This window comes from Mustela nigripes, chromosome 11 (genome assembly GCF_022355385.1).
Source record: "Mustela nigripes isolate SB6536 chromosome 11, MUSNIG.SB6536, whole genome shotgun sequence".
Classification (NCBI taxonomy): Eukaryota; Metazoa; Chordata; class Mammalia; order Carnivora; family Mustelidae; genus Mustela; species Mustela nigripes.
Genome location: NC_081567.1, coordinates 5,983,118 through 5,999,124, shown reverse-complemented (window position 1 = coordinate 5,999,124; position 16,007 = coordinate 5,983,118). Strand labels below are relative to the sequence as shown.

The 16,007-nt window shown below is 42.8% G+C and overlaps 1 protein-coding gene across 3 annotated transcripts in view; it reads left to right on the top strand.

Annotated features, from left to right (window-relative positions):
* Window positions 1-15,363: 15,363 nt before the first annotated feature.
* SMURF1 (SMAD specific E3 ubiquitin protein ligase 1) overlaps window positions 15,364-16,007 on the top strand; it is a 106,503-nt gene continuing 105,859 nt past the window's right edge. For 2 of the 3 annotated variants that reach the window (XM_059414430.1, XM_059414427.1), the window contains exon 1: window positions 15,365-15,756. In XM_059414430.1, coding sequence (XP_059270413.1) covers window positions 15,702-15,756 — 55 coding nt within the window. In that variant the 5' untranslated portion in view covers window positions 15,365-15,701. Of the gene's footprint in view, window positions 15,757-16,007 lie in introns of all 3 variants that reach the window. The other variant, XM_059414428.1, reaches the window with a different exon arrangement.

Here is a 16,007-nt window from a genome sequence, read left to right as displayed (position 1 = left end):
TAAATACTGAAGTCTAGCAGCATCTGGGTGGCTCAGTTGTTAAGCAGCTGCCTCAGCTCAGGTCATGATCTCAGGGTTCTGGGATGGAGACCACATCTGGCTCCCTGCTTAGCAGGAGGCCTGCTTCTTCCTCTCTCTCTGTGTCCCTTGTTCCCTCTCTCTCTGTGTCCCTCTCTGTTAAATAAATAAAATCTTTAAAAAAAAAATTGACATATAAGAGATGCAAAATCTCAATAGAGGCATTCCAGAAGTAGAGAATGAAAAAAATAAAGGATAGACAATTATTAGAGAAATAATATTTTCCAAAGCAGAAGTAGACATTTCCAAACTTAAAGGTTCCAGTGAGTAGCCCAGAAAAACGGATTAAAATTAACCTTTGCCAAAGCACATCATTGTAAAATTTCAAAACTCTGGTAAAAGATCCTACAAATTTCCAGAGAGTAAAGACAAGTCATGTACAAAGGTCAAGAATCAGAATGCATTTCTTCTTACCCACCCAGTTAAATCTTGTATCACTCTTTAGGATACTCAGTCAACTAATCTATTCATGGGAGACTCCTAATGGGAACACACAGATGTGTGTATATAAAAAATCTGAACCAATTATCCAGAAAAATTAACCTAGGCCCCCATTCTTAACTATGCATGATCAGGCACAAGAAGAAAACCACGATAAAAGAGAAAGGCCAAGGTGAATGAAACAACTATTCCCAGGAAAAACAGACATAATTCAAGAGACGCTAGGGAAATTACTCTCTGTATTTTCAACAGATTTGAGAAGATAGGGACTGCAGGCATTAAACAAGAAGAGACAATGAAACAGGAACCAGGAACCATCTCAGATTAATTATCAGGACAAAATTCAAGGTAAGGGTTTGAAGGTAAACATAAGGAAAGATGGAACAGAGCGAGATAAAAGTTGGGAGAAAAATGAGAGAGGATCAATGCAGGAGATCCACCATCTGAATAATTGGAGTTCCAAAATAAATAAATAAATAAATAAATAAATAAATAAAATGGAAAAAACACAGGGAAAGACATATCAAACAAATAATAAAAAAATTTATCAAAACTGAAGGACTCTCTAGGTTGAAGGAATCTCTAAGTTGAAGGACTGACTTGGAATGCAAAGCTGAATAGATGAGAAAAAGATGACTATCTACAGTCAATGTTGTGAAATTTCAGACCACCAAGAATAAATAGAAAATCCAAGAAATTTCCAAGAAGAAACAATGTTATGTACAGAAGAATGAGAATGAGATTAACATCAGATTTCTCTCTGGGGACACTGAATGGTAGAATATAGTGGAACAAAGCCTTAAAAGTTGTTTTTTGTTTTTTTTTTTTTAATGATTTTATTTATTTGAGAGGGAGAGTAAGAGTTGGGGGAGAACTCCCTACTCAATCAATGTGGGGCTTGATCCCAGGACCCTGGGATCATGACCTGAGCCAAAGGCAGATGCTTAACTGACTGAGCTATCTAGACACTCCAAAGCCTTGAAAGTTCTGAGGGAAAATTACTTACTACTGACAATTCTCTAGTCATATAAGGCATAGTAGTATTTCCAGATATAAAATCAGGAGGCTTACCTTTCAAGTTATTTTCTAAGTAAGCTACTTGAGAATGTACGCCATCCCAAAAGGGTGAAAACAATCCTCCCCACCCCACCCCCCACCATCACTAAAAAGAAAAACACAAGATAAAAAGTAGAGTCAACTCAGAAGTCCATTGAAATGCAATCCCAGAATAACAGTTGTACAGTGAAGCTGGAAAGTGTTTTTTTCCCTATTAGAACTGAAAGGCAGCTCCAATCAGAATGTTTTCAATGAGAGGAATGAAATAGACCAGAGTAACAGAATGACCAAGAAGCCCGATCATGTTAATGACTTGATGAAGAAAACATACATCTCTTCCATCAGTAAGAAGAAAGTAAGGCAATTAGAAATAAAAGCTAAAAAATTATGTAAGAAACTTATGGCCAAACAGGAAGCAAACCAAAATGTGGTGTGATTTTAATCTTGATTCTGTAACAATTAACTTGTGGAACCAGCAGATAAAACAGGGAAGTCAACTCTGCTTGCAGAAGAGAATGTGAATGTTGTCATCCTTGACGTTGTCAGAGTTTACCTGATAAGTATGGAGGTGGGAGTATCGAGGACAAGTATAAGAGAAGGTAGGGATATTGATATCTTCATCTAACGTGGAGGAGATCTTGAGTTACAGGCTGATGGAAGATCAAACACGAGCTCAAAAAAATTTTAAAGTACAAATAGAAGAAGCAAAAATACAAAGCAAGTACCAAAATGGAGTCAGGAGGAGGGAACTCCTTATCTTCCACAATGGGGAGTCAGATAATGTCTTAAATTAAATCAAGAAATACCAGTGTGGGGGCGCCTGGGTGGCTCAGTGGACTAAAGCCTCTGCCTTTGGCTCAGAGCATGATCTCAGGGTCCTGGGATGGAGCCCCGCATCAGGCTCTCTACTCAGCAGGGAGCCTGTTTCCCCCCTCTCTCTGCCTGCCTCTCTGGCTACTTGTGATCTCTCTCTGTCAAATAAATAAATGAAATCTTAAAAAAAAAAAAAGGAATACCAGTGTATTATATATATTATCATTATATTTTATATGTTATATTTACTATATTACTATATTTGTGTATTATATAAATATATATATATTATTATTGGTGAATATCTAGTAGTATATATATAGAAAAAACATTCTGGGACACTATTCACCAAATTGCTAATCTCTGGCTAGAAGAGAGGGGAGTCCCATTTCTATTATTGCTAGTGTTTTAATAATAATTAAAAATAGAAAACCTCAAAAACATTAGAATTGTGTAATCTTATGGTGTATTGCATGAATATGAATTTGAGTCCTGAATTCCTGAAGCATAACTCCATACAATAAAAGTCTGATAAATGACTTGGGAGTTACCAGTAATAAAAAGGCGTTTCAGTGTGTGAGTTTCTCTTCTCTAAAGCAAACACCCTTTCACTCAGTTTGGGTGAATCATAAATGGCAAAAGATTCCATGTGTCTGATTTGCTTGTCTTTGAGAAATGTGATTGTTTAGAAAACACTTAAAGTTTTTTTTGTTTGTTTGTTTTTTTGGTGGGGGTAGGGGAAGTGGAGAATCATAACATTTAACAGTTATTAAAACTTATGGGAACTTTTTTATTTATTTATGAAGTTCTGGTTACTACCTATATATTCAGCTGAATAAATTTACGAGGGAAAGTCTTCTCTGGGAGGCGGTGGTTTAAATACAAACACCTCTAGATTAAGCACAGTTATTTAAATGACACTTTTACAAAGGGTTTTCACAGATAACATCTTCCATACCAGTAATTCTTATAAAAACAGCATGATGTTGATATTGTATCTATTTTATAGAGAAAGAAATTGAAGCTCAGAAATGTAAGGCAATCACCCATGATCACATAACCAGCGAATAGGGGAGTATTTAAGCCCATTCAGCTGATGCCAGATCTACTCACAGTTGTATCCCTAATGTGGGGGATCACTGAAGGATTCATTGTTCTGGGTTTACCCTGGTTCTTATATGCCTTGGGTTCTTAGATCTGTGTACATTTTAAGGAAAGGAAACTCTGGTGATTGTTAAAAAGATTTTGTGACATGTCTCTAGTCTTGAGGAAAGGTAGGGAAGGGAGTGTTTGGGTCATCAAGATATCAGAATCCAAAGGATGCTTGGAAGTGATTTTTTTTTTTTTTTTTTTTTTTTTGTTTCTGGGTGGGGGACACTCCACTCTCACTGATTGGAAGGTGAAGACGCAGGTGCAGATGTGGGAGACTTGAAAATGATTTTTTTATGGGACTTCTCTAGACAGATTTCTAAGGAGAATACCTACCCTAATAATCAGGTATACTGTAGACAGGGCCTTTCTCTCTCTTTGCCTGTGGCCATAAATCTGGCTTCCCAGCTACAGGTACCCTTCTAGCAAAACTCTAGGAACGTTCTAAGCTGAGTGACCAAGGGTCAAGTTGGCAACTCTTTCTTTTGAACCTGCAGTCCAATTCTTCCCAATAAGAAGAAAACTAGCTCTTCGTCAAAAAAAAAACAAAAACAAAAACAAAAAACCCCCTAGTGCTACCCCAATACTGCATTTCAGGCACGGACAAGTTCATAGCTTGCCTAAGTCATGCACTGTTGGCACCAGTCTCCCAATAACCCGTTTCCCTCCTGCTTAAATAGGAATTATTCTGCAAAGGATTGCATTCAGATTGTGGAAACTACTTTAGGGGAAGGAAGCATTAGGTAATGGATGGGTTCCATAAAACATCTCTAATGATTCTTAGCTCTACCCTTTTTCGAAGGAAGGCATTCTCCTAAGACCAGCCCAATGGAATTATCAAAATATTCCATTCAGATGCAATATAGTTTATTTGAGATAACAATATTCAAGAGTCTTAATTTTCATCAATGACTAGAGAATCCAACCATAATCCAAATGCAATGTAGTAAGTACAGTTTTTCTCCTTTGCAGCTAGTGCTTTCCTTAGAATAAAACTGTATTCCCATTTGGTTCCAAAGACTTTGACTTATTAGAGAGAGGCATGGTAGTCCTGTCCTGGGCTTAGTTAAGACATCACAGACTTTGCTCGCTGAGCAAACTGCAGTGTCTAAATTGATTATACCTCTAAGTGACAACTTAAAATGAAAACTCACAGCAGAAATAGATGTGGCTTGTTGAGAAAGCTGTTCAAGTCTTTGCAAAAAGCAAGTTTTGGGGCTGCTTTATGAGAAAAAAAGTTACCAGCCATACATCCTGAGTATCAAATTTAAATTGGTAATGCTCCTGAATGGATCACAGCTCATTTTTGGAAACGCTTTAGAAACTTGAAGCTTAAGACATATGCAAATCTTTTTCTATGTGCATCCAGGTGAAGCAGCCAAACCCTTCCCCTTGTCCCCTAAACGTAAGCCCTCAGTGTAGCTCTTCTGTCTTATTTATACATTATTTGCTTTATGTGGTGGTTTCCACTACCAGACATGAGCCACAAAATTCAGGGCCATACCCTATTGACCTTTTAAAATTCTTTGCCGGGGGCACCTGGGTGGCTCAGTAGGTTAAAGCCTGGGCCTTCGGCTCAGGTCATGATCTCAGAGTCCTGGGATTGAGCCCCGCATCCGGCTCTCTGTTCAGCGGGGAGCCTGTCTCCTCCTCTCTCTCTCTGCCTGCCTCTCTGCCTACTTGTGATCTCTGTCTGTCAAATAAATAAATAAAATTCTTTGCCAAACAGCTTGATTCAATAATGGACAAAGGACTTAAATAGACATTTTTCCAAAGACCTACACATGGCCCACACGCACATGATAAGATGATAAATGTCATTAGTCGTGGGGGGAAATGCATTATTAAAACCATAATGAGATACCGCTTCATGGCCACTAGGATGGCTACTGTCAAAAACCAGAAATGATGAGGAGGATGTGGAGAAATTGAAACCCTTGTGTATTCTTGGTGGGAATGTAAAATGGTGTGACCATTATGGAAATCAGTGCAGTGAGTCCTCAAAAAATAAAAATAGAATTATCATAGGATCTCGCAATTCCACTTTTGGGTATCTACCCCCAAAGAATCGAAAGCAGGGTCTTGAAGAGAGATTTGTACACCCGTGTTCACAACGGTATTATTCACAATAGCTAAAACATGGAAGCAACCAAGATGTCCATCAACAGCAGATGAATGGATTAGCGAAGTGTGGTCTCTCCAGACAATGGAATATTACTCAGTCTTAAAAGGGGAGAAAATTCTAACATCTGCTACAAAGTGGATTAGTTTTTTTTAAAGATTTTATTTATTTATTTGACAGAGATAGCAAGAGAGGGAACACAGCAGTGGGGGTGGGAGAGGGAGAAGCAGGCTTCCTGCCGAGCAGGGAGCCTGACTGGGGGCGGGGGGTCGATCCCAGGACCCTGGGATCATGCCTAAGCTGAAGGTAGACACGTAACAACTGAGTCACCCAGGCGCCCCCAACATGGATTAATCTTAAGGATATTACATTCAGTGAAACAGGCCAGTTAGAAAAAGACAAAATATCATATGATTCCACTTATATGAGGTCTCTGGGATAGTCAGATTCACAGAGACAGAAAGCAGAATGGTGATTGCCAGGGTCTGGGGGAAGGAGACAGTGGAGCATTGTTAAATGTGTACAGGGTTTGTTTTACATGATGAAATGAGTTCTGGAGATGGGCGATGGTGAAGCACAACATTCTGAATGTATTTAGTCCCACTGACTTTACACTTAAAGGTAGTTAAGATGGCAGATTTTATATTATGCATATTTTGCCATTAAAAAAAAAAACTAGGGGAAAGAAAACCTGACAGCTCATATCCAAACTACATAATGTATGCCTATAAATCAGTAAGAAAGACAGAGAATCCCATAGGAAAATGGAGAAAAAAACCCAAAATATTGCATGTGCACTTGGCTAAAGGGATTCCGAATAGCTGAAGTAATACCCTATTAATAATCAGAAAAGGTGGGGCAGCTGGGTGGGTCAGTGGGTTAAGCCTCTGCCTTTGACTCAGGTCATGAACTCAGGGTCCTGGGATCGAGCCCCGCGTCGGGTTCCCTGCTTGATGGGGAGTCTGCTTCCCCCACCCCCTCTGTCTGCCTCTCAGCCTACTTGTGAACTCTCTCTGTCAAATAAATAAATAAGATCTTTAAAAAAATAATAGAAAAGGCAATTTAGGGGCGCCTGGGTGGCTCAGTGGGTTAAGCCTCTGCCTTCAGCTCGGGTCATGATCTCAGGGTCCTGGGATCGAGCCCCACATCGGGCTCTCTGCTCAGCGGGGAGCCTGCTTCCTCCTCTCTCTCTGCCTGCTGCTCTGCCTACTTGTGATCTCTGTCTGTCAAATAAATCAATAAAATCTTAAAAAAAATGCAAAAAAAAAAAAGAAAAGACAATTTAATATAATGCTCATATTAGTAAAAATGCAGTTTAACATAGTGTTTACATTAGCCCCAAAGTGGGACCTTCAAACGTCTATGAATGAATGAATTGATGTATAGTTATACTATGCAAACCATAAAAATAGGCGAACTATAGCCACAACACAATAATATGGATGAATCTCAGAAACATAATGTTGAGTTAGAAAAAATCAGTAGCAAAATATTCCAGACTGTATGGATCGATTTACAGAAAGTTCAAAAACAGGCAAAAGAGATACTTAATTGATGAAACTATAAATAGAAGCGACGAAATTCGAATAAGAGGGGCGTGGTTCCCGCGGAGGAGGCTGGGAAACGTTGTGATTGGGGGGATGAATGTAGGGGTTTTCTGGGACCTGGAGATGTTCTGTTTCTTTACCTCCTGGTGACTACAGAGGAGTTGCACTTTTCCTTACATGTGTTACATTTCAGAACAAAAATGTTTCTAATACCAAAAAAAAAAAAAAAAAAAATTCCTTGCACATTGCCAGACACACTGAAGTTTCCTGATAAATGTTTGCTCATATTCTACCTTATAATAAAGAGAGAAAGTGAACTTATGTTATAAATCAGTGCATACAAATGACAAAACCGGTTTCCTGGCGAGGAAAAAATGGGCATCAGCAACCTATTCTGTGGCCTAAGCCCCACCTTCCCCCTCCCTACCGGGAGATCCTAGGCAGACAGAGGGTTGATGCAGTGTAGAGAGATGGACAGATGGACAGAACGTCTACTTGAAGCACGTGGACAGTGCTAAGGACAGGCACCGAAGAAAGGATGAACTTGGGTTGGAAATAGCTATCCTTGAAAATCTTTATCATGTTCACTTAGCAGGAACGGAAGCTAATAATTATAGAAGCATCCCTCCCTCACACACACCAGAACCCCAAATTAACTTAATTTGTTTATATGAATGCCTTTAAATAATGAGGTACACAGCTCCCGCCCCTTTCTTGGTACTAGGGGAATCTTTGTCACATTCATCTGTACTTGTTTCTATTTTTGCACAATCAGGGTAAGATTAGAGCCTTGCCGGAGCTCCACAGAAAGATGAGTTTGATTCAAACACTGTGCAGAATGCAGAGAGCAATGATTTGGTGACTGGTTCAGCGCATCTGTAGGACTGGAGAATTGGGTCACCTCCTTGCCAGCACAAACCCTAGTTAATATTTGTCACAGATGGGCACTTACTACAACTCTTCTTTTTTTTTTTTTTTTTATAATTAGCACGACTGTGTGTGATTCATGAATTTTCCGGTGAATTCTTTCAGCCTTTCCTCTTGTTAGGATTCCTCTGTCTTCACATTAGAGTCAGCATGTGCTTGGGGAATCAAAAACTGAACTCTCTAAATTCCTGGTATCAGTTTAATCAAATCATAACAACTGTTAGTCTGCTGCCTTCCTTCCCTGATCGTGTTCGTGAGTCACACATTATCCATATGAGGGGTTGTTCAGTTCTCTTCCTATTAGGGAGAAAGCCCTCCTGTGTGTAGTTTGGACAGGAGGTAGTGCCTAGTTCTCATTACAAAAGTCAAAGTGGCTTTATCTTCCCCTCTTATTGTTCCCTGGCAGCCAGGGCTTCAGGGTCTGGTATAGACTCAGCCTATTGGGAACTCCCTCTAGCGCTTACAATCTTGAGATGTACGGAAGATGGCATTAAGTCCTAGGGGAGCAGGGGTCGCGTCCTGGCCATACTGTTTCTCATTAAGAAAAAAATCTTCTCCTTGGCTGTTCAGGTGTTTTGATCATTGCCCATACTCTATTGTGAAATCTAACAAGGATTCTGTAACCTCTCCCCTTGACCTCGCCACCCCCGAAACTCTTCTAATATAACTCATTTTTGCTTAAATTACCTATAACTGTTTTTGACATTCTGGCCAAAGTATCTTTGTTTTGGATTTTGCACATCACTTCTCTCTTCCTAAAGTTGGGGTGATACGAAAGTGCCTTTCACAGAGGCTCTCACATGCAAACCCGTATCAGAATTGCCCCGAGGGTTTGTTCAACCGTGAATTGTTGGGTCTACCTTCTGAGTTTCTGATGCAGTCAGTATGGGATGCTGCCTGAGAATTTGCATTTCTAACAGTCCCCTGCTGATGCTGCTGCTCTGTGGGCCACATATTTGAGAACCATTTGCTTAGAATACAGGAGCACTTCCTCTAGCCCTGTCTGAAACTAGCAACAATTTTTAGCCAATACACAATGATTCAGAGTGTTACTTGGGATTTCCTTTGGTTTGTTGATTTCCTTGGTTATTGTTGCTTATATATTACAGATGAGATGCAACAAACTTAGAGAATACTTATTTTTCTAGACCAATAGAATCATGAGATTCTGAGGGAGTAGTAGACCAAAGCCTGGGCATCAACTTTGTTTATTTACAATAAAAATGTCATGTCTGAAAAAATGAGTTGATTATATTCTTAGCAGTGTCTTGATTACTTTTATTAGGATAATCAATTGTTTAAAACACTGCTCATCTAAGTGTCTACTCTGTAAACAAAACTACATTTTTAAATGTATAAAAGTAGTTCAGTCATTTTCTCATTTCCACTATGGCCTGATCTGTTTCTGAACATTGACTGTGAGGTTCAACTATGATCTCTCTCTTTTTTTTAAGATTTTATTTATTTGAAAGAGAGAGAGCAGGAGCAGGGTTGGTGGGGAGGGGCAGAGGGAGAGGGAGAAGCAGACTCCACACTGAGCGGGAAACCCAATGTGGGGCTCTATCCCAGGCTCCAATCCCAGGGCCTGATCCCTGGACCCGGAGAACATGACCTGAAGGCAGAGGCTTACTTGACTGAGCCACCCAGGTGCCCCACAACTAGGATCTTTTAAGGAATTATTTTTTTCTAGAATTGTCCCTAATTTCTTGGCTGCATATATTTGAAGAAATAATCTAAATCTCAAATAATTCCACAGCCATAAAATACAACCACTTACCTATTAGGATGGCCAGAAGAGAAGACAGTGACAATACCAAATACTGGCGAGGATGCAGAGAAACATTGCTGGTAGAAAAGTAAAATACTGGGGCATCTGGGTGGCTCCGTGGGTTAAGGGTCTGCCTTTGGCTCAGGTTGTGATCCCAGGTCCTGGGATTGAACCTTGCCTCGGGCTTCCTTTCCCTCTCCCTCTGCCTGCCACCCCCCCTGCTTGGTGGCACTCTCTGTCAAACAAACGAATAAAGAAAGAAAAAAAGAAAATCCTTAAAAAAAAAAAAGTAAAGTAAAATGCTACAGCCACTTGGAAAAAGTTTGGCAGTTTCTTAGAACACTAATCGTGTAATTTCCATATGACACAGTAATTGTACTCTAAGGCTGTTACTCCAGAGAAATTAAAACTTACTATGTTCTCAAAAATGCCTGCCCATGAATGTTCATAGCTGTTTATTTATAGTAACCCAAAACTGTGGAGTTAGCCAGCTGTCGTCCAATGGGTGAAGGTTAAAAGGTGATACATCCAAATCGTGGAATACTAGTTAGTAGTAAAAAGGAACAAACTATAGAAGCAGATTACAATTTGGATGAGTCTCCTGGGGAATTATGTTGTGTGAGAAGAACCTATTCTAAAAGACTATATTGTATACGACTACATCGATGTAACATTTTTGAATTGGCCACATTTTAAGAATGGAGGGTAGATTAGTTGTCAAGTGTTGGTGGTGGGACAAAAGGACATGAGGATGAGGAGGGTGTGCTGTTGGTGTGTTCAGTAGTTTGTGGTGGTGAATACTTGGACCCACACAGATATTAAAAATGTATAGAACTTCATACACGTACACAGAAGTCCGAGTAAGACGGGGAGAATCTGAATGTCATTGGATTGTATTGATGTCAATATCCTGGTTGTGATATTGCACTATAGTTTTGTAACATGTTACCATTGGGGAAACTGGAGACAGTGCACAAGGGATCTCTCTGTGTTATTTCTTATAACTGCATGTGAATCTACAATGCTGTCAATAAACATTTTAATCAAAGAAGAACCTACTGGGGTTCCTGGATGGCTCAGTCAGTTAAGTAACCAACTCTTGATTTCGGCTCAGGTTATGATCTCAGGGTTGAACCATCTCAGAGATGGAATCCCATATGGGCTCTGTGCTGAGTGTGGCATCTACTTAAGATTCTCTTTCTCCTTCTCCCTTTGCCCCTTCCCCCTGCTCATGCATGTGCACTCTCTCAAATAAACAAAACAAAAAGATCCTATCAAAGATAATAAGCTCTATCAATGATAAAAATATAGTAAGGCTTGCATATTGGTAATTTTAAAAAAGATTTATTTTTTAAATTTTATTAAATACAATTTTATCATAAATAAATAAATTATATTAAATAAATAAATTTCATTATATTTTACAAGAAAAAATTTTTATTTTATTAAAATTTTTTAAATTTATTTGACAGACAGAGAATACAACTAGGCAGAGAGGCAGGCAGAGAGAGAGGGGGAAGCAGGCTCCCTACCGAGCAGAGAGCCCAATGCAGGGCTCGATCTCAGGACCCCAAGATCATGACCTGAGCCAAAGGCAGAGGCTTAACCCACTGAGCCACCCAGGCACCCTGGATATTGGTAATATTAAGCTCAGTATATAATTAAAGGCTACCTGGCATAGAAGGATAGATAAATATGTTAGCTAATCACAATTTTGTATATCTGATTGTTTTAAAAACTCAATTTTGGGTGAAAAGCAAACAAAGCTCAGATCCTGGATCTAAGAAAGATCTTAAAGGCTGGTCTGTTCGAGCCACTGGCCATAGGTACTAGCTCATGCCTAGCAGTGTACTCCCGAGAGGTGTTCAGTGTAGCCAGCAGGGAATCTCTGCACAATATTCCTGATTTCCCTCGGGTAATAGCACTAGTAGGTTTGGAGGAAACCTACTGGAGGAAACCTAGGTTTGGAAGAAAGACTAGCATATGCATTTTACATGTACTAATAAGAATTACCCATCACCAAGGGTCTATTATCTTCATTGTATGGATGAGCAAACTGAGGCTTGGCGACTTTGATACACTTGCTCTGCCACCAACTGGTAACACGGTGGGGCCAGAGTGTGAGTGTATGTGGGCCATAGCCACCCTCTTTTCAGGACGCATACCCACTGCCTTCCAAAGGGGTTTCTGCTGTGTTGGCTCCTGAACACACACATATGGGATATTCCCAATGTGATTTGCTTGATCATTTCCTTCCAGACTGAGAGTTCTTAATCTAGGGGCTATGGTTCTTTACAGGATCCACAAATTGGTTTTAGGAGATCGTGAGTCCACTCAAATTGGATGTATATTTGGTGCCTATTTGCACATATGACTTTTTCTGGGCAAAGGACCCAGATGATGGTTGTTTCCGTCAGATTCCCTGAAGCGGTTTGGGACTCAAAAGACAGGTTGAGAAGCACTGCAGTTAGATCCAAAGAGAGATTTTTACCCTCCCCCTCCCCGAAAGTGTTTCAAATGCCCAATAACACTGACAAAGGCAAGTGATACATCTGGGAGAAATAAAATAAGCTGCCAAATCCTACACAGAAAGCAGGGTCAAAATCGTTCTTTCGTAAAGTCATTGCAAAGAGGATACTTGCAGATACTCACCAAATTTCATCTCTGTCTCAGCAGAATTGTTAAACACTTCCCATCTACTTGTCTAGATATCTTTAGAAAATAGCATTTTTGATAAATTTGATAAATGCTGAAAGGATATCAAAGTACCTTAAGCTCAGGATAAGGGCTAGTCCACAGGCTTAGCACAAAATTGTGGCTGATGAATTTTATGTGGGCCAATTCCTTTTATCATCTTTATCTTTTTAAGAAGATTTATTTATGAGAGAGAGAGCGAGCATGTGTGTACGTGCATGCATGGGGCAGCAGGTGGAAGGGGGGAGAGTGGGGTGGTGGGTAGAGGGAGAGAGAGAGAACGAATCTCAAGCAGACTCCTGGCTGAGTACAGAGCCTGTGTAGGGCTTGATTCCAGGACCATGAGATCAGGGTCTGGGCCGAAATCAACAGTCGGATGCTTAACCCACGGACCCACGTGGGCGCCCCTCATTTTTTTTTTTTTTCCAACTTTTCGTTAGAGTCAGGTGTGCATATAGAAGATCCAGCAGCTACAACATTACTGCTCTTGAACTGAAATCTGTGGTGGAAAATACATTCATTCTCTGCACAAGTCCTTCCCTCTGCCTACAATGCCCTTGTCCAGTGAACTTGAACACTGCACTTAAGTCCTGGTTGGAGGTCTTCTATGACTCTTGTGTGATCTTCCCAACTTTTTCCTCTCAGGCAGAATGGTCTTGTCAGTTATGTTGAACCCTCAGTACACACCAAAGTCACCGTGTCCTCGTCAGTGGTTCTGTGTCTGTTTCATCCGGGCCACTAAGCCTCTGAAATGCTATACCTGTGCCTTATTTATTTTGTATTCCTTGTCCCTAGCCACATAGTAAGTGGCTCGAGTTTGCTGATGAATAAAACATTAGCTTCCATTTAGGAAGGCCCTCCTAGTGCAGCTGCGTTGAAAGACACCGTTTACCGTTTGGTGTATCTAGTTAAATGACAACAACAATTACTTGTTAATGAGTAAATGAAATGCCTTTTGGTAACCTTCAGAAATGACCTTCTGACTCAGGTGTTGAGGAAACAATCAGGAAAAGGAAGGCCCAGACAGCTAGGCAGGTAAGAAAACAATGAGGTTAAGAAGCGAAAGGATTTTAGATCCGGAGCAGCTAGGGATCAGAACAGGGGCCAGTAGCACTCAGATAAGCAAAGAAAGAGAGGGTTAGCCTGATTGAGAGAGAAGGGACTTCTAGAATAGAAGAATGAAGAGAAGGGGCAGATACTGGGTGGACTGAAAATTGAATGGGGATCACTTGGGAGCAGGGATTAGAGACTCTAAATGGATTTTTTCAGACCCCAGGGACTCACTCTTAGCGACAATCACCTATAACCAGATTCTGGGTCTGCTGCTCTGTTTCTTAAACATAACTTGCATTCTTGAATATTTCACTAGAATTACTGAAAGTCTGAGCTGCAAGGGGCTATAGTAATGATCTGGGTGTGCTTTTTTTTTTTTTTTAGATTTAATTATTTGAAAGAGCAGGAAGGAGCAGAGGCAGAGAGAATCTCAAGCAGGTTCCATGCCCAGGGATGAGAGGCTTGATCTCACATCCCCAAGATCATGACCTGAGCTGAAATCAAGAGTCAGCCACCTGAGTGATTGAGCCACCCAGGGGCATGTCTTTTATTTGACTGACTGAGGCTCAAGAGGCAACTTTGAATCCAGCCCGGGAGACACGGTGTTTACTGGGTTCAGCCTGAGGCAGGGAAGCATGTCTAGGCAGAAGGCTCTATTCTGAAGACTGTGACCCCAGAAAAGGTCCCTGACTGCAGGGGGTGGCTACAATGGCTCCGGAGCCTGGTTTTCTTAAGATACAAACCAAATAAAGGCTTTCAGAGAATTAGGTTGTTGGTCAAAAACAACTTTGGTAAACAAGCCCAGCTTTTCCTCTTTATTAACATAGTATTTCCTCTCCATTACAGGTTAACAGAGAGGAGTTTGCTGGAGAAAGCCTAACGAGCTTTTAGTTCTACCCTGCAACTCTGGGAAGAGGGGAAATGTTAATTTTTAGTTCAGCTGTGCAAGTCTGGGAGGGGTGAATGTAGGCAGAAGGCCATAAAGCTACCTTTTTTGTTGGTTTGAATTGTATGCAGATTGGATAATAACAAACATCTACCTCTCTCTGTACCATCTTGTTTACCTTGTCCATTTATGGCACTTCCAGCCATTCTGGAAACTCTGTCACGGGTCAATAGACCGCACTAGTTGCACAGAATAAACCTAGGGGACTTTGTGTCTTTGAGATGTCTCCATTGAAATTGCATTCTCGAAAAGCCATTTACTAAAAAAAAAAAAAAAAAAAAAAAAAAAAAAGTGCTGCATGACTATTTGTGCAAGGTGTTTGGTGTGTAGTAACAGGCCACTGGTTTACCTAATCCTCTTTTCAATAGCTATCAGGGACCCCCAGAGGCTTGAGAGAGACCTGGAAAATTCATTCCGCCCGCATCTGCAGACCCGTTGCCCTGGAGAAGGTGGAGAAGACCGAGGGCGACGGCTCGTGGGCCCAAACGGGGCCTCCACCCTCGCTTCCCCTTCCGCCGGCCTCCAGGGCGTGCTCCGTTCCCAAGCCCGTATCTCCCTCGCCCGAGTCGAGGCCGGAGGACGCGGGAAGCCACCGCCACAGGTTCCAGACCCCGCGCGTCCAGAGCACGGCCCGCAGCGTAGCCCCGCGGCGCGCCCCGCCCCGCCGTGTCCGCGGCCGCGCGCACGCAAGCAGGCGCGGGGGCGCACGGCGCGGGTACGCGCAGGGCCGGGCCGGCACGGCGGCGGGAGCGCGCGCGGCTCCGGGAGGCGGCGGCGGCGGCGGCGGAAGCAGCGAGGGCGGCGGGCGTCCGGCTCTGAGGAGGTGGTGGTGGTAGTGGTGGTGGTGGCGGCGGCGGCGGAGGCGGCGGCTCGGGACTGGGCTCGGCTGGGAGCGGGAGAGGGTCGGGGGCGCCGGGTCGAGGGCCGATCCCCCGGCTCGACCATCCTCCTGCCGCCCGGACGCCTGGGCCGCGGAGTTTGTGTCCCGGCTCGGACCCCGGCGCCCAGCCCGGAGCCGTAACCTTGAGGCGGCGGCGGCGGGGCCGGGCCGGGCCGGGCCGGGGGGCGGCGGCGCTGGATCCGCGGCTGCCCGATCGTTGGCGGGAGATGTCGAACCCCGGGACGCGCAGGAACGGCTCCAGCATCAAGATCCGTCTGACAGGTACGGCCGGCGGGAGGCCCACCCGCCTCCCCCCCAGCCCCCCGCACGGCTCGGCGCCCGCTGGCGCCCCGCACGGCCCCCCAGCAGCCCCGGAATTTCCCGCAGAGCGCCCCGGTAGAGTGGCCCTCCCCCACGCCGGCCGTTGTCCCAGGACCTCGTCACCCCCCTCGGCGAGTGCCCCTCGCTCCTCGCTCCCGGCCCCGCCCCCTCGCTGTTCCCGGCCCCGCCCCCTCGCTTCTCACCCCCACCGC